Genomic DNA, 23448 nt, shown 5'->3' with positions numbered 1-23448 from the left:
GAAGAACAAATTAAAAAATTGTATTGGTGTAAAAATTTCCATTTCCACTTGGACTCCTGGATTGGCAATAAATGGGGGGATGACCCGGTGCGGCTGAATTGGAGGGTAGCCACAAGGGATTTGAAAGTGCCTCTGGTAGTACACTAGTATGTGGTCTTTGGGGCCTGATTCTTCGTGGCTGATTTTGGGGATGAGCGGTGGTACTGGTGGATGCCTCAGCTTGGGGATGAGCGGCAGTACTAGTGCTTGGCTGCTCCATGTCAGCTGGATGTTGCATAGCACGCCTGGATCTTTTTGTGGGCACAACTTCTGAATCGGAGGCTACTGAACCGCTGCTCTCCACAGGTTCGTACTTTGATCCAGAATCTGAGGCCTCTCCGTCAATCTCACCAGACATGCTGAGGATTTGAAATGCCTCCTCGCTTCTGTAATTTTTTTGTGACATTTCTGTTAGTGCGTATACTTGGAGGCACTGGATGAAACTGATACTTGGACATGCTGTACCAGTTATGTGAGCGTCACACACTAATTGGTGCTAGTAGGCTGGCACGGTGGTAGATACTTGCGTGTTCTGCTGGCACTGAGTGCTGATGTGTGCTGCAAATGTGGCACTGATGACACAAACTGTCAATCGTGCTGATGACACTGGCACTGACAATGAAACTCACTGATACTGTGAATCGTGCTGATGACACTGCAACTGGCACTGACGATACTGAAACGTACTTACACACTGAATCGTGCTGATGATACCGACTTGCAATAATGACTTGGGAATCACACTGATGACATTGAATGGCACTCACACTGAATCTCAAAGATGACACTTAATTGACACTTTGACACTGTACTGTAGCAATCTATCAGTGTGTATCACTTTAAATGCTTACTGTGGATGATCTGGGAAGTTTCTATCTCCTCTCTCAACCCAAGGTGTGAGAGAGAGGAGATAGTGACAAGGCTGCAAACTGCAGCCTCTGTTTACTTTTGTGACAGCTGTGATTTGTCACAGCTAGATCACAAGGTATAGAGCCGATTTTACTGGCTCTCTACCTTGTTTTAGACACCGCACTGTCCAATGGACAGTGCGGGCACAGTTGCCGGGTCGTGAGCGCGGGGGGTGGGGCGGGACGGGACGTCTAGACGCCGGCTCAGATTTAGGAAGGTCCTGGCCGGCCGTTTTTCTACAACGGACGGCCCCGAGGCAGTTAAGGCCTTGTTCACACCAAGCAAGTTCCAGGAGCAGAGGTGTTACAGACCGGATCAAAACTGCCTCCAATGTATTCCAATGGTATTTTTGGCTCTAGTTCACACCGCAGCGTTCAGTTCCAGAGCATGTAAAAAAACTGCAGCAATCCCTATTTTACCTGCTCTGGAACTCATGCCAACGCACTGAAAGCTCATTTTAAACTATTTTTAAACTATTTTTTTAACCAAAGACGGCCCTGAACGCATCAAAAACGCGGCACAACCCACTGCACTGCGTGTGCAGAAGCTCATGCAGATCTGCTCTGCATTTAGTGTGAACAAGGCCTTAATGTTTTTTATATTACTTGTATTTTTATTACACAACTTTATTGCCATCACATAGGGGGTTAGGAAGTCCCCTAAGTAGATCTCTTTATGGAGACATCAGAGGTCTCCAAGACCCCCTAATGTCACCTAGGGACCCCCAGAGAAGCTGATAAAGCAGGAATCTGCTTCATCAGCTTCTGTAGCTGGAGAGTGACACTAAATGCAGGAAGTGATGTAATATACATCACTTCCTGCATTCGAGGACGGTGACGAGATCAAAGGGAGATTGTGTGACAATCTCCCTTTTAATCTCCTGTCAGAGCAGCTGTGCCGGTCCCGGGCACATCGGGTCTCGGGAACAGCAAGGCAGTGATGGCTGCTCCTGTACAAGCGGTCGGGCCCCTGTTGAGATTGCTTGCATGTAAAGCTCCCGGCCGGATAATTGCAACTGCCGGCCGGGAAGCTACTCATCGGACTTTGCCGTCTTCTCGTCACACATGAGGACGAGCGTATTTTTCAAGCCCTGTCTATAGGTGTGGCCGGGTCTTGGTCCAGCAATGTGAGGATCGCCTGCACCGAGGCCCGTAGATCAGCTGTCGTGGATTTAGGCAGGCCCAGCAATCTGAGATTGTTCCTCCCCAGCTCTCCCCTTCATCTACTTGTAGCAGTAGTAGAGCGTGTGCCCTAACCTGAGCTGACGCCGTTGATTCTAGGGCCTTCACTCGAGCCGCCAGCGCGGACTGCGAAGCCTCGCCCGCTGCAACTCTACCGTCCAGTTGAGAGAGGAGGTGGGCAACACAATCTCCCTGCGCAGTGCCCCTTTCACCCGCAGGGCCAGCCGGTTAATGTCTTCCTTGGTGTGTAAGGAACGAAGCTCTGAGCTCAGGTCTGCATCCAGCACAGCAGTTGGGTCTGACGAGGATCGGGGCTGGGGAGAGAGTGCCGAACTTTCTATGCGAGGGGACCGGGCAGGCGATGACTCACACTCCGACATCTCAAGGGGGGTAGAGCGAATCCAACCTGTCTCCCCGGAACCCCTCGTGGGGGTAATGAGGCGTGGGCCTCATTACCTGGCCTGGAGGGAACCGGGGAGCCGGTCCTGTCGTCGTCTTGTTCTGAGCCATTTCCTGCCCCTAGACATGAGGCCAGATCGGGGAAATATGCACGGGATCAGCTGTATAAGTGCCGTCGGGAGCAGAGCTCAAAGCCCTTAAGGCTTCACTGCTCCATTGCTGGACCACCACCCTCCTCTGGGGTCTTTTAAAGCGTCGTCTATGGACTCTTTGGGGTACTGAATTTTGTTGCCATTTCACGGACGCACACAATTTTTTTCTTACCTGGGCATGTTGGTTATCTATTTACTGGTTGTAACCTCCATTTTGTGTGTGTATATACATTTTTTTTTTTATTGTGTTTTGGGGCATTTAAGTGCATTTTTCACTAAATTTTGGGGTTCGATACGTTGCACTAATATCGTGTAACATAAAAATTTGCAACTGCGACTATTCTATAGGATCTTGGCTTTCAGAAAATGTTTCGGGATTTTAAGTAATTTTCAGGCCTAAAATCTGAAATATAACATGGGTACAAAAATGAAGAAAAGGCCTGTCATGAAGGGGTTAATCAAACTGTTGCCTTTTGTACGATCCCCCCCATAAATTGGTGTAGAGGGTAAAGCAATTCATCAGTGTTGCAAATGTATGTGAAATGTATTTTGTGTTTGTTCTTACAGATGTGAAGCCCTGCTCTAGAGGTGTGCAAAAAAAGTTGGTGCAAGGTAATGTATCAGTATTGAGGGTTGTGTAAATATTTTTGGTAACATGCTTGAGGGGTTATCAGTTTTGTGTGGCTGCCCCCCCTAAAATGCCTTTATTAAATCTAAATTATTTGTGTAAATACATAGTTACATAGTGACATAGTATTTGAGGTTGAATAAAGACATTAGTCCATCAAGTCCAACCTATTAGGATCACATTCTAGGAGTACCTGTACCCCTCTATATTACGGTCCCTCAGGAAATCGTCCAAAAGTTTCTTGAACAATTCCACATTCTTTGCTGAAATCACCGCCTGTGGCAGTGAGTTCCAGACCCTAACTGATCTTACTGTGAAGGACCCCCTTCGCCCCTTGTGCTGGAATGTTTTTTCCACCAATTTTAGGTGGTGGCCTCTAGTTTTTGTAATGGAGTTAATTTTAAACAGTTTATCGCCAATGTTGTTACCACCATTGAACATTTTGTACATGGAAATCGTATCCCCCCTTAATCTCCTCACCTCCAATGTGAACATGTTTAAATTTAGTAGACTTGTCTCGTAGATCTGGTCCTCCATACCCCTAATTAGTTTGGTTGCCCTCCGCTGGACCTTTTCCAACTCAAATACTTAGTATTTGCTGGAGCTTTTCATACATTAACCTTTTGTATCATGAAAAAAGACAACTGGTGTATGTAATAAGACCTAAATTGTGGTTGTATAAACATTAAGGCTGAGCTCTGGGTGCTAGTATATATGCTTGATCGATATAGATATCTACGTTTTTTTTCTTTCTCTAGTTTGTCATAACTTTGTGTTTAACTCCCCCCACTCGCTACTCCCTTGGCAGGTATGACGCCTGGTTCCCACCTGGGCGTTTTACAGTGCGCAGGAACGTGCTGAAAACCGCCCTACGCCCAAAAAGTACAGGAGCTTCATTGGGGTGTATTTCAGCGCGTTTCCATTTGTACTCCCGAGTGTGGATCAGGGTTAACAAAGTGGTAACCCTGAGCCACACCCAGGAATACAGCGTACAGGTCTTACCTTGTCCGCCATCCCCGCTGTGTCCTCAGGCGGCTGCCGACTTCTGGGTTCCGTCCCTTGCGAGTGGCCGCGTCGCAGGGGCTGAGCTGGCGGGAAGTTATAAAGTAAACAAAAATAAAGAAATAGAGAAGATAAGGAAAAAAAATTCATACCGCCAGTTAAACGCGTGTTTCACTGAATGGAAAAACGCAAAAAAAACTTGCTGAAAAAATACGCTCAGGTGTGAACCCAGCCTTAGCTTTGTTTTTTATATCTAGGAGTTAGAATTTCCTTTTCCCTGCTGCGATCTAGTTACCTAATTTTATATTATATTTTTGGATGGCCTACTACACAGATTATCTTCAAGTTCACAGCTGCCTTGGTGACAGACCAGATATAAAGATCTGATGGTCATTCATCCCTCCAGTTCAGCCATGGAGCACACGATGTGGATTTATTTATGTGTATTTGGAGTGCAGATCTGCTGGCTCTGAGCTGGTCTTGCAGCTTTCTCATTTTAGGCGCTCTTGAGCTCGCTCTCGCTCTCGTCCTCCTCTCTCGACCCCCCCTCTCTCGCCGCCCCCCTCTCTTGCCGCCACATGGAGGGGGACATTTTAACTTTCTTTTTGTTTTCCAGTAGGAAGTAATGAATGGATGACTTCCTGCATAAATTGATATCTTATCTTCTTTCCCTTCCCTCCCTCTGATATATTAGATAGTGGAAGCATTGGCAATCGAAACATTGCCATGTGATCGCTGTGATAACCAGTCATGGTGATCATTGGTTACAGAGCTTATCTAATTGGCTCTTTGCCTAAAGCTGCTGCTCTCTGCGGTCAAATGACAGTGGGATCAACTGTTTATGAAGCTGCGTGCTAATAGGTGGCCACGAGAGGATGTGCACAGTGGCATGAATGTTAAGTCATTCCATTGCTCAATTTTCTGGTAACAGGTGTTTTGTCATTTCAGCTCGTTTACCTTTTAAACGCCTAAATCCCGCCCCAAGGGAGAAGGGTGAAATCTCGCAAGTGAAGATGACAAATGTGGTTCAGAAAGCCTCCTTGGTTAATACAGAGTACCCACTTGTCGATGTGGAGAATGGCTGTAAAATGGAAACTGGAGAAGTGCAGCTAATTCCCAAAACAGCAAATGGTTGGGGACCGCTTGATAATTATGTCAGAAAGATGTCGAAGGAATCACATTGCAAACCTATCACAATTGACTTGACTGAAGACTCGAATAGTGGGCCTGTTGAAAAGCTTCCATCAAAAGGAAAAGTACAGTCTAACTTTGCCAATGGGCCTGCTTTCCCTAGTTCTGATGTGGTGAGATCTCCATCATTGGCACAGACTGACAAAGATCTTGAAGGCGGTGATTGTTTGAAGCAATCAACCAGTACTAATTGTTTTAGTGCAGAAGAGATCACAGAGATGAGTACAAAATCTCCTTGTTCTACAGAGCTACAAACCGTTATGCCAGTTGACAGTGCCTCGTCTTTCACTTGTGCAGATAGAGAGAATGCGGAAGATGAAGATACTCCTTTGTCCTTGAGCAGTTCTCCAGTCAGTTCTCCTGATGCCCTAGCAATTGCGCAAAGTCCCAACAATTTTTCATCTCCAACAGGCGGGTGTAAAGTAAGTTCCCCCTTTTAAGTGGGTTTTTAGTTGTGTGTAATGTAATATCTATATGCACGCATGTTTTAGTATCAAATGTTGTGATCTCTCTAACGTGCACTTCAACTATATGGGGGAAATTTATCAAAACTGGCACAGACAAAATCTGGAGCAGCTGTGCATGGCACCCAATCAGCTTCTCTGCAGTTCAGTTAAGGTTTGAAAATGAAAGGGAGGGGCTGATTGGTTGCCATGCACAGCTCCAGATTTTGTCTGCTCCAGTTTTGATAAATTCCCTTATGTATTTTTGTTGTCCATAATTCTTGCTTAAGGTATTAACCTTTTCTTTTCATTTGTCTCCTGCCTGCAGAAGTCTGTAATATACTAAATCATGTTGTGCTTCTGGCAAGACTTTAGTGGACCACAATCTGTAAAATATATTGAGGGGAATTTATCAAAACTGGAGCAGCTGTGCATTGCAACCAATTGGCCCCTTTCATTTTCAAATCTTAAATGAATAAACTGGAGAGAAGCTGATTAGTTACCATGCACAGCTGCTCAAGATTTTGTCTGCTCCAGATTTGGTATATTCACCTTTTTATTGTAGTTTTCAATTTAAAGAGGGGGGGAGAGGTGGCATCTGTGTGGCATCTGTGTGGCATCTGTGTGGCATCTGTGTGGCATCTGTGTGGCATCTGTGTGGCATCTGTGTGGCATCTGTGTGGCAGTGACATCTGTGTGGCAGTGACATCTGTGTGGCAGTGACATCTGTGTGGCTGTGACATCTGTGTGGCTGTGAGATATCTGTGTGGCATGTGTGATATCTGTGTGGCATGTGTGATATCTGTGTGGCATGTGTGATATCTGTGTGGCATGTGTGATATCTGTGTGGCATGTGTGATATCTGTGTGGCATGTGTGATATCTGTGTGGCATGTGTGATATCTGTGTGGCATGTGTGATATCTGTGTGGCATGTGTGATATCTGTGTGGCATGTGTGATATCTGTGTGGCATGTGTGATATCTGTGTGGCATGTGTGATATCTGTGTGGCATGTGTGATATCTGTGTGGCATGTGTGATATCTGTGTGGCATGTGTGATATCTGTGTGGCATGTGTGATATCTGTGTGGCATGTGTGATATCTGTGTGGCATGTGTGATATCTGTGTGGCATGTGTGATATCTGTGTGGCATGTGTGATATCTGTGTGGCATGTGTGATATCTGTGTGGCATGTGTGATATCTGTGTGGCATGTGTGATATCTGTGTGGCATGTGTGATATCTGTGTGGCATGTGTGATATCTGTGTGGCATGTGTGATATCTGTGTGGCATGTGTGATATCTGTGTGGCATGTGTGATATCTGTGTGGCATGTGTGATATCTGTGTGGCATGTGTGATATCTGTGTGGCATGTGTGATATCTGTGTGGCATGTGTGATATCTGTGTGGCATGTGTGATATCTGTGTGGCATGTGTGATATCTGTGTGGCATGTGTGATATCTGTGTGGCATGTGTGATATCTGTGTGGCATGTGTGATATCTGTGTGGCATGTGTGATATCTGTGTGGCATGTGTGATATCTGTGTGGCATGTGTGATATCTGTGTGGCATGTGTGATATCTGTGTGGCATGTGTGATATCTGTGTGGCATGTGTGATATCTGTGTGGCATGTGTGATATCTGTGTGGCATGTGTGATATCTGTGTGGCATGTGTGATATCTGTGTGGCATGTGTGATATCTGTGTGGCATGTGTGATATCTGTGTGGCATGTGTGATATCTGTGTGGCATGTGTGATATCTGTGTGGCATGTGTGATATCTGTGTGGCATGTGTGATATCTGTGTGGCATGTGTGATATCTGTGTGGCATGTGTGATATCTGTGTGGCATGTGTGATATCTGTGTGGCATGTGTGATATCTGTGTGGCATGTGTGATATCTGTGTGGCATGTGTGATATCTGTGTGTGTGTGTGGGATATCTGTGTGTGTGTGGGATATCTCTGTGTGTGTGTGGGATATCTCTGTGTGTGTGTGTGGGATATCTCTGTGTGTGTGTGGGATATCTGTGTGTGTGTGTGTGGGATATCTGTGTGTGTGTGTGTGTGGGATATCTGTGTGTGTGGGATATCTGTGTGTGTGTGTGGGGGATATCTGTGTGTGTGTGTGGGATCCGAGTGTGGTGGTGGGGGGGGAGGGGGTTGTGTCTATACACTCACTGGCCACTTTATTAGGTAAACCTTGCTAGTATCGGGCTGAACCCCTTTTGTCTTCAGAACTGCCTTACTAGTTTGTGGCATAGATTTAACAAGGTGCTGGAAACATTACTTTGAAAGTATGGTCCATATTTACATGGTATCATCATGCAGTTGTGCAGCCGACAAATCTGCAGCATTTGTGATGCCAAGCTCCACCAGCGTGAACCTTTTGATACATGGTCGGATGGATCTATGCTTTCATGTTGTTTACTAGGGCTGCAGCTAACTATTATTTTCAAAATCGATTAGTTAGCCGATTATTGCGTTCGATTAATCGGATTGTGGTCCATCACAGGAGCAAGCTTGGAGCGGTGGAAGTAAAAAAAATTTGATGTGCAATATATTACATTATACAGCGGCGCAATGCAGAATACCTGCATCTATAGAGGAATACAACAAATCTCAGCAATAGTACATTATACAGCGCAATGTGGAATACAGCAAATCGCAGCAATAGTACATTATACTATAATGTACTATTGTTGGGATTTGTAGTACTCTGTAGCTGGTGTTCTGTTTCAATATGTTTTTTTTGAGTAATAGAAGTTGCAATGCAAAAACATTAGGTCATTTATTCGGCATATAATAACATACACATCCTGGAGTCACAATAATATATAAAGTAAACATCTTTCCCGCAGTGGAGACCTGGGGTCCAAACTGGGAAGGGGCAGAGACCCAATAGGGTAGTAGATAATGCGGTAACATAACTATGGTCCCGGAATGAGTCGGATTCGAAAGACATCAAGCAAGTCTGATACGACCAAGTGAGTAATGCGTAAGAGTGAAAAATATTTAAGGTTAGTTAGAAAATAAAGGTTAGAGATTAGATGGAAGGAAGAATAGAGGAAGACAACGTAGAAAAGGTATGAAACGTTCGAATACAAGTAAGACCATCCATAATATCTATCAGGATGACCATATGATCAAATTTTACATAGAGGGTGCAACAACCTACATTTCCAAGCCGCACAGAATTTGTGTTACCTGGTTTCCTAAAAAAAAAATAAAAAAATTCCCTACTTTTTTATAAAACATTTATTACCCAATTTTTAGTAAAACATAAAATTCGGGGTCACGGCGGGTAAATAGACACCAAACATGTCAAGCCTTAAAATTGCGTGCAGCCGCAAAATCGCAAAAAACGCCCATAGGTGACAATTAACCACTTGAAGACCAGGGTGTTTCACCCCCTTCCTGGCCAGGCCATTTTTCAGTATTCAGCGCTGTTGTAGTTTGACTGACATTTATTCCGTCATGCAACACCATACCAAAATTAATTTTATACCCTTTTTTGGGGACAGAGCTTTCTTTTGGTGGCATTTAATCACCACTGGGGTTTTTATTTTTTACTATATAAAGGAAAAATTGCCGAAATTTAAAAAAAAAAACAGTTTTCCCTATGTTAAGCAATGAAAAATTGCACATAAATTATCTTTCTTCATAAATTTAGGCCAAAACTTTAGCCACAGCAGTCTCTTTCGCCCACCTCAGCTCCCAATGGGGGGAGACGAAGACTGCCGAACTGCAGTTGGCCGGCTTCTGCTGTGCGGGAGAGAGAGCACCTGGAGTCGGCTGGACATGTAGGAAACCTCGCTGCACCCCCCCACCATCACCAGAAGAAGAGGTCAAAGGAACTGTAAGTCCCTGTACTTTCTTTGTGACCTCTGCACTGCGCGTCGCACCGCTGACCTCTGCACTGCGCGTCGCACCTGTGACCTCTGCACTGCGCGTCGCACCGCTGACCTCTGCACTGCGCGTCGCACCTGTGACCTCTGCACTGCGCGTCGCACCGCTGACCTCTGCACTGCGCGTCGCACCGCTGACCTCTGCACTGCGCGTCGCACCGCTGACCTCTGCACTGCGCGTCGCACCGCTGACCTCTGCACTGCGCGTCGCACCGCTGACCTCTGCACTGCGCGTCGCACCGCTGACCTCTGCACTGCGCGTCGCACCGCTGACCTCTGCACTGCGCGTCGCACCGCTGACCTCTGCACTGCGCGTCGCACCGCTGACCTCTGCACTGCGCGTCGCACCGCTGACCTCTGCACTGCGCGTCGCACCGCTGACCTCTGCACTGCGCGTCGCACCGCTGACCTCTGCACTGCGCGTCGCACCGCTGACCTCGCGGAGATAAGGGCAGGGAAGGGTTTAGGTGGGCCAACTGGTGGTGAGTAACTTTTAAGGTCTGGCTAGTAGCTTAGGACTTGAAATTTTGAGCCTTGCCCTATGTAATAGCCAATTTACATGGCAGGTCCTCTTTATGGAGGCATCAGGGGTCTCCAAGACCCCTAATGTAACCTAGGGACCCCCAGAGAAGCTGATGAAGCAGAGATCGGCTTCATCAGCTTCTGTAGCTGGAGAGTGACATTGAACGCAGGAAGTGATGTAATCTACATCACTTCCTGCATCCGAGGACTGAGAGGAGATCAAACAGTTCGTATACTGAACTCCTCCCTTTGATCTCCTGTCACAGAGCCGTGCCGGTCCCAGCCGCATCGGGCACAGCGGATCTCTGGATCGTCAACGCCAGTGACAGCTGCTAATACAAGCAATGGAACGCCTCTAGAGACGCCCGATCGCTTGACTGTAAAGGCCGTGACACACTGCACGCGAAGCCGTGCAGAGCGAAGCAAAGCTATCCGGCACGGAGCTTTGCGTGCAGTGTGTGAGCTGAGTGCAGTCAGATGATTGACAGCACCTTCAGCCAATCGGCTCGTCCGTAACAACCTGCCAGCTGTCGCAGCGTGACGCGCTGGTTTATACGCGCGAGCTGATTGGCTGAAGTTGAAATTGTTCATCTCGGCACGCTCAGCTCCGCGAGCTCTCGCAAGCTGACGTGCTGAGGAGAAAATTACATGAGACACTGCTCGCAAAGGCAGCGCACCACCGCTCCGCTCTGCTTCGCCTGCAGTGTGTCACGGCCTTAAAGCTCCCGGCCGGCCGTGTAATTACAACGGCCAGCCGGGAAGCTGCTCGGCGGGCTCCACAGTCCTCTCGCCACGGACGAGTGGATTTTTCAAGCCCTGGAAATGGGTTATACTTCACCCAGTATTGATTGTACTGGAGGTTATATAGGGTAATAGCCATACAAAATGATCAAGGAATTGGGTGTGAGGTAAGGAAGTTTTTAATTTGTAGATAATGAAAAGATTCATGAGAATGCAGACTAAATATTTTGTAATGCAGAAAAAGTATGTAGGTTGTCCCGGGCGTGAAGGTCGGTAAATTTAGTAATGCAACATCGCAACCACTGTCTTAATTGGAGCAGCGGGATACAACATTCTAAAATCTCAAAAGGGGTTTGGATTACCATATCAGATGGGTTATCCTTTTAATTAAATGGTAGAGAGTTTCATGCTTTAGGCTGGGTTCACACCTAGGCGTATCGAATATGTGTGTGTTACCGCTATTCGTGGTAAAAAAACGCGCAACACGTGTTTCCGAGGGCTACCTGGCTGTATTCCAATGGATACGCACGGCAAATACGCCCCAAAGAAGCTCCTGTACTACTTTGGGCGTAGGGCAGCGCGTTCCTACGCGCTGTAAAACGCCCAGGTGTGAACCAGGCCAAGTGTAGCACACATACTAGGGTAGCGTAGATCGACTGGTCGAGGAAACAGTTTATAGGACAATAAGGGGTTCAGTATATTCTGTGTCGAGTAGGCTGCATTCCATATTGGCCCATATTTTTGCAGGAGATGATGGTTTAAGCCATCCATGTAGTTGGTCCAGAAGTGCCGCCTTGTGGTAGTGTTGCAATATGGGTGAGGAAAGCCCTCCATTTTCCTTCTATGAAAGGAGGTGGAGCATCGTGGCTTTTTCCAAGTCCATACATAATGGTGTATAATGCGTTGTAGGGATGTTAAAAATTAGTAGGGTGGAGATCGGAACTGTCCTGAATATATAGATATCTATATAGATATCTTAGGCAGTAGTATCATTTTAAAAGCTGAAGTTCTCCCATGAATGGAGAGAATATCTTTAAGTAAAGGTGCATAGTTGAGATCATAAGTCTTAGAGGAGACCCTGCAGTGGTGTGAATTTTTGAAAAAAACTACTTGTCCAAGGACTAAAGCGGGGGCGAATCTACTTGTCCCTCATGACAATCTACTTGTCCTGATACAAAAAAAATTATTTTAACCAAAACTGTATTTAGTAGTGCTAAGAAGCGCTTCTCATTGGTCAGTGCCGTCAGGTCACTGCGTTGACCAACGAGTGCTTGCAATTTGCCTGCGAAATTCATAATACATGGGACAGGTACAGATAGTACACCCGTACTGGTGGACGGGAAGGACCGTTTTCCAAAAGGTAAGTATAGTGGCAGGGAGATTTGTGTGGGTTAATTCCATTTTCCCAAATTACTTGGGAAAGTGAATATACCCTTTAGGATTGGTGCAGACTTGGGGATTCCCAGGACGTGCGGTTGCATCCGCATGTATGGGGTTACATCTGTGTGGCAATTGCTGAAAAAAGGTAGATGTACCTATTTTCACGACATGCAGCGGCCGCCGGTGACAGAGCCTGTCACAGCTCCACCGTCCGGCTTTGTCACGGCTCCACGCCCCCCGCTGCGTCACGGCTCCACGCCCTCCGCACCGTCCCTAGTTCTCAGCGCTCTGTCCCCGCCCCCGCTCCGTCCACGCCCCCTGCTCGCAGCACCGCTCTCGGCGCTCATTTAAGAAAAAAAAATAGTGAAAAAAAACACTTGCCCGGCGCCCGTAACTACATGTCCTGGGCGTCGGGCAATACGAATTCCACACCCCTTCCCTGGGTATTTGGGTACCTAAATAGGTGATTGATGTCTGTGCCCAACTATAGGGAGTTTGGGAACCTATTTTATTCTGAAATGCTTGCGAAAGGTTAATGGCTAAAAGTTGTGTTATTTTGTTTAGTTTATTTTATAATATGATACCCTGTGGAATTAGTCCAAGCTAGATTGTATCGCCTTAAGTGATTTCAAGGGTTGCGACAAAATTAGTATTATATCGTCTGCAATTAATACTATTTTATTAGCTTGAGAACCAACTGTTACTCCACAAATATTGTCAGATCTAATCAATTGTGCCAGGGGTTCCATTAACGTAACAAAGATTATGGGGGATAACGGGCAACCCTGCCGGGTACCATTAATGATACGGAAGGCGTCGGATAGGTGTCCTGCTGCGTCGACTTTGGCTGTTGGGGTAGAATAAAGAGTATAGCATTAAGGAAAGGGCCAGAGAATCCGAATTGGGTTAGAACCGCATGCATATAACCCTAATGAATCCTGTTGTAAGCCTTCTCGGCATCTAAAGATAGAACAGCTTGGGCTTTAGTGAGTTCTGTATGTTTCAAAATATTAAATATTCGTCTGGGGCCTGGCAGACTTTAACAAACCCCACTTGGTCAGGGTGTATAAGATGAGGAAGAATATTTAATAACTGGTTAGCCGATAATTTTGCTAACAATTTAATGTCTGAATTTAATAGTGAAATTGGTCTGTAATGACCGGGTAGAGAGGGATCTTTCCCCGGCTTAGGAAGTGGTAATGTAACACTGAAGCATCTCTTCCGGGAAAGTACCGAAGGACATAGCTTTATTGCAGGCCTGTACATTAGGTCGATCGCGATCTACCAGTGATCGCTTAGCGATCACTGGTAGATCGTGATGTCCTTTCTAATCTGGATCCCGCTGCTCTCTGTGCATGGAAAAGTGTAAGTAAAGCTGCATTTCCCCAAGATCACGCGCCTTCCGCAGTACGCGCTCCTTATCTCGGTAATTGAGCAGCCGGATCAGCAGGGGTCTAGGAGCATTTCCAGGTGGCAGTGGGCGAGATGGAACCCTATGAGCCCTTTCCACAGCAAATAACGTGGATAGGTAGTCTTTCCCAAAGACTTCACACAGCCAGGATTCAATAACATCAGTAGCATTGGCCCCTTCAGTGCGCTCTGGTATGCCAACAGCACGGATATTATTGCAGCGTAGCTGGTTTTCAATATCATCATTTTTCAAGGTATTCGCAGATATGTCATGCAGTGCCGTTTTTTAACAGCAATTGGGAGAGGTAGTCTTCCAGATCACTAACCCTACTTTCCAGGGCAGTGGTGCGTTCCCGCACTTTTTGTAGATCGTGGCGTATGATGGAGATATCAGCTCTCATCCCATGCACCTGATCTGTGAGAGAGGTTAATGCGGAATTACAGAGCTGTACAGCCGATAGGACGTCAGCAATAGTGGGTTCAGCCAACTTGGATTTGGTCTTGGGTGCTTTGGGGCCCTTGCTGGGCTTACGAGCTGTACTCACTGTGACCGCGGTAGCATCTGGACTGTCTGCGGCAGAGGAATGCAACGGGTAAGGCACCCGCTCCCTGCTGGAGGCATGATCCGCCGAGTATGAAAGCCTCTGCGCCTTAGCAGGGGTGTCAGGGTGGCAGGCGAAGCGCTCCAGCCGCGCTGCTGTATCCCTGTCCCTTGACTGTTTACTAGGTGTGGGAAGTGTGACGAGAGTGCCGCCGCCAACTTGGATCGCAGGATGAAGGACCTTGCTGTCCTTCGACATCCCCCGGACTTAGAATAAAGTCTCATGGCCCGAAAGCAGAGCGCGGGTGTCGGCAACACCTAAGTAGGCGGACAGTGTAGGAGAGACGGGTACAGGAAAGCCCGGCGGGTAACGTTCACGATGAATTGCGGGAGAGCTCCCCAGCTCACTTTTATCTACATACGGCTGCTGGCCACCGACTCCCTTCTTTCTAGCCGGAAGATCGTTACAAGTAAAATTTACAGGAAAGTCTGGAAGTTTTTTTTTCCCCTCATGGTGTAGACATAGAAATGTTTGTTTCACCTTTGGTTCCTGTTATCCTAGATTTTTTTGCAGGAGGGCCTTAATAAGAAATTAGCTGTTGGTACGCTGAAAGTTCAACTATCTGCTCTTTGAAATTGATGGAGGATCCATTGGTGAAAAGGTTCCTATTAGCTGCAGAACGTAATTGCCCACTAAAAGATAAGGTGTTCCCTCCGTGGGATTTGTCTTTGGTGTGAGGAGGCCTATCAAAACCCCCTTTTGAGGAGATCTCTATGAAGTGGTTATCTCTGAAAATGGCTTTTCTATTAGCAATTACTTTGGCTAGAAGAATTTGGTATCTGCAGGCAATTTCTATCAAAGATCCATATTTAATTGTACTGCCGGATAGTTATTCTATAACCAGATCCTTTGTATTTACCAAAGGTTTTGTCTCAGTATCCTAGATCTCAAGAGATTATTCTCCCCTTCTTTCTGTGATAACCCTAAGGATCCTAGGGAAGAAGTTTTTCATACCTTAGATGTCAGAAGGTGTTTAGTCAAATATTTAGAGATGTCTAGATCATTCAGGAAGTCCAGCTATCTTTTTATTCTGTATCCTGGTGCCAGAAGAGGATTATAGCCATCAAGTGCCTCCCTAGCTAGAAGGATTAGGGAGGTGATAGCATTTAGTTCTCGGTCAGAGGGTCAGGAAGTTCATGGCTCTATTAAAGCTAATTCTACCAGATCACTAGCTACATCCTGGGCAGAAAAAGCTGGGGCATCGGTGGCCAGATTTGCAAGGCAGCCATATGGTCACAACGATACCCTTTTGTGGGAAACTACTCAGTTGAATTGTCACAACAGGACCTCACCTTTTTTGTCAAATTGCTTAAAGTAGTTGTCCCGCCCTAAGGAGGTAGGCTTGCTTGGTGTGTGCTTGCTTATCCTCTCAGGTTGCTGGCCTGGAAGATGATTGGCGAAATGTTCAGTTAAAACTCACTGTTAATTGTATTTCTATGAATCTTCCAGGACAGCAAGCCTACTTCCCACCTGGATTTTTTGTTTACGCATCAAGTTGTTTATGGGTGTGAGTTTTCCCTCGTGCACTGGTGGAGGTAGTATACTTTCATCTCAACTGAGGGACGAGGGGGTGGGAGGGTATTTATCTGCTTTTCTAATTGTGTTTCTTGAAGGAGGAGCCAATCATCTCTCAGGTTGCTGTCCTGGAAGATTCATTGAAATCCGTTAATCCCTTAAGGCGTTTAAAATGTGACTGGTCAAACTCTAAGCCAATATAATAATATAACCAAACTTTTAAAAATTTAATTTTTGATTATGTAACAATTTTTTAAATTTTTTTTTTTTTTTTTTTAATGCGGGGAGCAATATGCAACCTGCTATTGGATATTTAAAATGGCAAAGCCAATAACAGGCTGGCTATTGCACCCGCCCACTGTCTGCTGTCAATCAGCAGAGGAGGGACCTGAAGGAGAAAGTAATCCATCAGGTCGTCCTCTGCTGATTGACAGCAGGCAGTGGGCTGGTGCAATAGCCAGCTTGCTATTGCATTTTAAAATATCCAGTAGCAGGCTGGGTTTGGCTCCCAGCCTCTAGATACAGAAGAGGCAGAGGGCGGACAGGGGATTGCTTAGTCCCCGCTGTCTCTTCTGCCCGCTGGTGCCGGCTGCTGTGGTCTGTGTCCTAGCTGTCTCTGCCGATTCGCAGGCGGGGATTGAAAGGTACACAGACCGCTGCAGCCAGCACCAGCGAGGAAGAGAACGGCTATGTTAGCGGCGACAACTAATCAAAAATAAACTAATCGTTTGAGAATCGTTGCCAACGATTCTCATGATCTATTATAGTTGTTGCAGCCCTTGTATTACTATATGGTCTTGGAAATAACCACTTTACTGCTTTAGTTCGAAGCATCATTTGTTCAGGAGGTAGTTATGAATCCCATCAGAGTCCTTACTCTATGCACTTGTACAAGACCTATGGCTGCATCGGTTATGATGTAGTCAGGAATCTCAGTAGTTTTTCTTGGTTCATTTGTATAATTACTCGATCTACAAAAAAAATTATTCCAGCTTGGTAAACGCATCATTAGTTGTGATAGTTATGAATCTCATTATCATCTGAATTCATATTTATATAACTATAATGGCTACAGGCTAACTGATTTACTGCGTGGATGAAGACCTTTTTTGTTACGATGTAGTTGATGAAATATATGTCGCACACAAAATTGGTTTTTGGATTTTTAAAAAAGCTACCCATCGAGGTGAGTTGGTATTGACTTCAGGCGAGCTAGATTAACAGGCGTGGGGGAAAGTACATGACCTCAGAATTGGTCACCTCAGTTCGCGCCTCCAATTCAACTTGCCAGCTTCGAGATTTCACAATACTGATCTGCTTTAAGAAGTCCTCGGAGATATGCCTTCAGGGAATCCCAGACACATCCTTAAGGAGCAGTACTGTTCAGAGCTAAAAACAGGTCTTCCAATGATACGTCATGAAACAGTAGGGTAAACCAAAATGAATTCAATTTTCAAGGTAAAGATGGGGAACGCAGGCCCAGCTCTAAATATTGTAGGAATGGGAGCATGATCCGAAAGGGATCTGGGCAAAATGTCAACCTCAATAAGTATAGGGAGGACATCTGACTAAGTGCATAGTGAATACAGGAAAGTTTTGTGAGGCAGAAAAACACGAAAATTAGTTCTGAGTAGTGTTGAAGCCAAGTGTCCTTTTAGTCCCAATTCTGTGCAAAATTTACTAAATCCTCAACAAACAGGAGTTTTGAGTACAAGAGGAACATCTCTGCATAAAAAAGAATAAAAAATATTAGGGATGCACAGATATATCGACTGCCGATTATAGCACTATTAGAAAAATTCTGAGAAAATAATATTGCTGATCTATGAACTGCCTTCCCTGCCCACCCACAGTACCAGCTTTATCAGATAAGGAGCTAGACTGGTTGAAGCTGATGGAAAGGCTACACTAACTCAATTAACCACTCGTTATAACCGAGGTGTTCAGAAGACCATCTATAAATGCACAACTTGTCGAACCTTGAATCGGAGGGGCTACAGCAGCAGAAAGCCACACCGGGTGCCCCTTTTTGTGAGTTAACGGGTAACTAAGGCTACATTTTGCAAGGGCTCACCAAACGTGGACAGTAGAAGATTGGGATAAAGTTGCACGCAGAGTCGGGAATTTTTGTGTAAACAAAGCATGTCTCCAGCCTGCCTTGCATCAATGGTTCAGGCGGGTGGTGGTGTAATGGTGTGGGGGATATTTCCTAAGCACACGTTGGTCCCCTTAGTACCCACTATGCATCATTTGAATGGCGCAGCCTACCTGAGTATTGTAGATGACCATGTACATTCCTTTATGAATACAGCGTACCCATCTTCTGATGGCATTTTATCCTGCTGGAAATAGATGTCACATAGCTAACATCGCCTGTTTTTTTTTTTTGATTATTAGTACACTGTACTCAAATGGCCTCCACAGTCACCAGATCTCAATCCAATAGAGCATCTTTGCGATGCAGTAGAACTGGACATTCACATTATGAATGTGCTGCCGACAAATCCACAGCTATTTCAGGGGTGTGGAAATATAAAAAACAAAACTACTTGTCCAAGGACTAAAGCCGGGGCCTAATCTACTTGTCCCTCATGACAATGTACTAGTCCTGCTACAAAAAAAATACTTTACAAAAATCATATTTAGCAGTGCTAAGAGCTCCTCGTTGGTCTGCGCCGTCATGCGACGGCGCTGACCAACGAGTGCTTGCAATTTGGGAACGAAGTTCAGAATACATGGCATGGGTACAGATAGTACACCTATACTGGTGGACGGGAAGGACCGTTCGCTGAAAGGTAAGTATAGCAGGGAAGGAGAGGGTGCCAGATTTGTGCGGGTAATTCCATTTTCCCAAATTGGCAAAGTAAATTTGCCCTTTTAGGGCTGGTGCAGACTTGGGCAATCGTGTGAAGTTACATACATCGGTTCCCGTGCGGCCCCATTGATTTCAATGGGTTTACAGCCGCGTAGTAATCGCTAAAAAAAGGTACAGGGCGGTGTTGCCGTGGGAAACTGCACTATCTCCCTGACGCGGCCAGGGTGCCATTAGGAAATAATGGAGCTACCAGCGAGATCGGCGGTGGTGTGTGATTCTGTGACTGCCCAGCCATCTGCACTGTGTGCGCACTCGCACTCTCACACACAATGGCCTATGCATGTTTTTATTCTCATGCAGATGGTGGGTGCATTAAAGTTGGTTATTTTTTTTCTTTGTAAAAAATGTTTTCATTTTGTAAGTTATGAAATTTTTATTTTTTACATTTATATGTATTTACATTTTTAATTGTTTTGTTTTTTCCACTTGATTTTATTATCACAAAGAGGATACCAAGCCTCTGTGAGATAGCTTCTCGAGGTGACGGGCTCTCTTTATTGACCCTGTCACCCCAACACAGGAGTTCTAGCACTGCACTGTGCTCAGGAAGGCTGCGAGCATTCCTGTCATTGCTCACATGGAGCAGAGAAGCATGCTCTGCCCTGTGCTCTCTATAACCTTATCTAATTTGCTGTGGTCCCGGGTTCCCCACAAGAGCGAGGGACCCTGAAGACCTCAGCAGAAAGGAAGCCAGCGGGCAGCGAGAGAGGCAGCCGGAACACAGGGGGGAGAATCAGGCTAGTAACAAGTGATTTTGGATGGATGTAAAGCCGTTCAAGATCACCTGTACGAAACTGCTCCCACACTACATTTAGACCGGCTGCCTGCAGGGCTAAATGTAGAAAAAACACTACTCGCCTGGCACCCGAAACTGCCTGTCCCGGACATTGGGTGATGGGAATTTCGCTATGCTATCCTATTAGATCTGGACTCTTTCTGGAATGTTTCCAGCGCTTTGAATATATGCTACGAAGAATTGAGGGTTTTCTGACAACAAATGATCCAACCTTTTGCAATGTGTAACAAATAGTGGCGTGTGTGTGTGTAATTTTTTATACATACATACATCCCACACACTTGGTACTGGGTCGCTATGGTGACTAGATATTGCGTCTGGGCTTCTATCAGCCACCTCCACCGCTGCATCAGCTCTGCTCCTCTTGTTCTTCCTGATGGGAGCATACAATCTGTCTCCTTCAATCCCCACTGCTTTCCCTGTCTTATCAGCAGAGGCAGCAGGGATTGGAGTGGACAGACTGCCTGCTATTGGTGGGTGCAATACCCAGCCTGCTATTGCAGTTTGAAATGGTCAATATCAGGCTGCCTATTGCTCCCAGCCACTGGCTGCTTTGTCCAGAGCACCTGCTGCAATTTTTCTGCACCCCAGTTCCTATGTTTTTAATGCATAGTTGAGCAGCTTAGCTTTGTTCCCACATCAGAGATGGGCCTTTTTGGCCGCAAGGCCATAATAAAATGTCAGCCGGTGCTCTGGACCGATGAGTCAAAATTTGAAATATTTGGGTGTAGCAAGGGGCAGTTTGTCTATTAGGGCTTAAGAGCCGTACAATAGTCTGCGGATAACAGTGAATCATGGTGGGGGTTCCTTGCAAGTCTGGGGCTGCATTTCTGCCAATGGAGTTTGATCAGCATCAATGGTGTCTTCAATGGTGAGAAATGGTTATCCATCATGCCATACCATCAGGGAGGCATGTGATTGGCTCCAAATTTATTCTGCAGCAGAACAACGACCCTAAACATACAGCCAATGTCATGAACTATCTTCAGTGTAAAGAACAAGGAGTCCTGGAAGTGATGGTTTGGCCCCTACAGAGCCCTAATCTCAACATAGTCTGTCTGGGATTACATAAGGAAATCGAGGGATTTGAGGCGACCTTCATCCACAGAAATGTGGCTAATTCTTAAAGATGTTTGAAACAGCCTACCTGCCGAGTTCCTTCAAAAATGATGTGCAAGTGTACCTAGAAGAATTTATGCTGTTTTTGAAGGCACAGGTGGTTACACCAAAATAAAGATTTGCTTTTGGATTTCTCTCCTTTGGATTTCTCTTCTGTTCATTTACTTTCCATTTTGTTCATTGATAAAAATAAACTAGTAACACTTTAATTTCTGAAAGCATTCTTACTTTACAGCATTTCCTCACACTTGCCTAAAACTTTAGCACGGTACTGTATATTCAAAAAATTGTTTATGGTTGGATTAGTTGATGGGTGTGTTTAACAAAATGAAATGTCAGTGGTGTGTTTGAGATGGGAAGGGAGAGGTTTTACAAATCTTTGCAAATGATAATCAAACTGGCAAATTTGATGTGAGTTGATACCTAAAATAGATTTTGTTGGTGTGTTGAATAAGAATTTTGTGCATGTTGGGTGGGTGATAAAATAATTTGTAAAATCATAATGTCAATTACTTTTATCTGTATTATTATCCTGGATGACTCATTCACCCTTATTTGCAATGTCTTTTATTATAATGTGTGAATTTTTTTCCCACTTTTTTGTTCAGTTTTAACCCTGTAGTCCGTTTCAGTAGTTTGGTCTATTTTTGATGTATAAATTGAGATCTTTTATGTTCTAGTAATTGGATCGTCGCAATATAGTTCTCCTTGTGTTGGGTTGGATGTGGAGCATGTTTGAAATCTCTGGGTATATTTTTCTGAAGTAAACTATCTTCAGATTGGATACTGACTCTTTCACAACATTCTGGGGATCCACAGATAAAACACACATTTGAAGTGGGTTCAAAGTGGAGAATCTCTTTGTGATTGTGCTTTATGCCTGGTTGTTTTTTTCCCCCTTTTTGGTGCTCCCTCCTTTTTCTGTGTTATTTTTGGTGTGCAGCCTTTATGTCCCCACTGTGGAGGTGAAGCTTTTAATTTTCCTTGGTAGTGGACCTCAGATGGTGTGAACGGAATGCTGTGTAACTTGAGGGTAGGTTTAACCCTTTCGCTGCTTATGTATTGGGTTTTATTGCACACATTTTAGGTCTGATATTTAAAACGCCAAAGATTTTCTGAAAGCAGATTCTGTAGAATAAAATGCTGGCAGTTGTAAACACAATATAGTACCCATTTTTTTGAGAAATATCTATAAAAAGATGAGGCTCCGATGTGTAAATACCCAACATGCCCGGGGTAAAAATTGCGTGCGTCCGTGAAACGGTGACAAAATACGGTACCGCAAATTGTCCATAGGCACCTCTTCTAAAGACCGCGTAGGTCATCAGTTTAAAGATATATCTATGAATATTGACCTTAGAAGTATTGCTCTCGCGCATGCGACGATACCTAGCATATTGCAATTTGCTAGGATCTCCTGTAGACTAACAAATTGTCTAAAGCCTACGAAGTTTAAATATCAGGATTGTTTATGTAGACCAAAAGATGCGTAGTGGCTTGTAAATTTAAAGTCCTCTATAGAATCAGGTTGTAGGGTTGGAGCTTCTTTTGGGAGAAGGTGGTTTTATATTTTAAAGATTGTTTATAGGTTTTCTGGAGCCGTTTCTTCTAGTAAGTGTTTTTGCCTTGTCTTTACACTCAGGAAAAAGAAGATCAGTTAAACAGGCCAAAATTGCAGGCTAAAAAAGAGCAACGGGACCATATTAGGGAAGAATTGAAAATTGCTAAAGAGCGAGCAAAAGAAGAAGCAAAGAAAAAGAAAGATGAAGAACGTGAACAAAAGGCTAAGAAGAAAATGGAAAAAAAAGAAAAAGATGACAGAGAGAAGGCTGAAAAAATACGTCTAAAGGAAGAGAAGAAAAAAGAAAAGCTTGAAGCTCTGGAGTAAGTGTTCTATTGCTTTTTCGCCAGAGGTTATAGTATGAAAGTAAGAATAAAAAAACATTTTTCCCACTATGAGCTGGGCTGGGACCCACGCCTGTCCAACGCCAGCTTTAGACCAATAGCTGTCTGATCATGTGACTGCTAATCAGTCAGCTCTTGCTCTCTTCCTGTGAAGAGCAGTGGAAATAAGTTTTTGCTATACTTTATCTTGATTTTTATTTGCCAAAAAGTAAAATAATTGTAATGTTATACAAAATTGCCTTATTCGAGGGTGAGGAAACGGTTAAAGCGCTTGTAAACAGAAAAGCAAAAAACGTAAAGGTGATTATCAAATCTGAAGCAGACAATCTGGCGCAGTTACCCATAGTAACCAATTCGCTTCTAACTTCAGTTCAGTTCAACTTTTGTAATGAAAGAGAAGCGTATTGTTTAATATGGACCCTACTGGTGACAGCGGAGTGTTTCGTATGCCATCTGTAGCCATTGCTGTACGCAAAGCGACCCTGTTGCCTGGTGTACAGAGCTGCAGGGAAATGAGAAACGGTGGCTGCCATCTTTGCCACATGGAGGCAGCACACTGATATTGCCAGCATCTGACACCATACACAGCAAAATCATGATTGCAAGGGACAATGGAGACCAGCGAGGGGTTTTTATTTAACGCTTTGGTGACTGTATTGGGGTCCCCCATGACAGATTTATAAACAAAGGGACAGGAGGGTGCCTGGGTGTTGAGGTTTTCCTTGGGGATTC

The 23448-nt window shown here is 45.0% G+C and overlaps 1 protein-coding gene across 1 annotated transcript in view; it reads left to right on the top strand.

Annotated features, from left to right (window-relative positions):
- The first annotated feature begins 2654 nt into the window (after positions 1–2654).
- CHAF1A (chromatin assembly factor 1 subunit A) overlaps positions 2655–23448 on the top strand; it is a 196623-nt gene continuing 175829 nt past the window's right edge. Inside the window, exons 1-5 of the mRNA XM_018570653.1 lie at positions 2655–2691; positions 3248–3292; positions 5259–5923; positions 21803–21844; positions 22454–22695. Of these exons, the coding sequence (XP_018426155.1) occupies positions 2655–2691; positions 3248–3292; positions 5259–5923; positions 21803–21844; positions 22454–22695 (1031 nt within the window). The remainder of the gene's footprint in view (positions 2692–3247; positions 3293–5258; positions 5924–21802; positions 21845–22453; positions 22696–23448) is intronic.

Source organism: Nanorana parkeri, unplaced genomic scaffold (assembly GCF_000935625.1).
Source record: "Nanorana parkeri isolate BGI_ZX_2015 unplaced genomic scaffold, ASM93562v1 scaffold1567, whole genome shotgun sequence".
Classification (NCBI taxonomy): domain Eukaryota; kingdom Metazoa; phylum Chordata; class Amphibia; order Anura; family Dicroglossidae; genus Nanorana; species Nanorana parkeri.
This window is presented reverse-complemented; position numbering and strand designations above follow the sequence as displayed.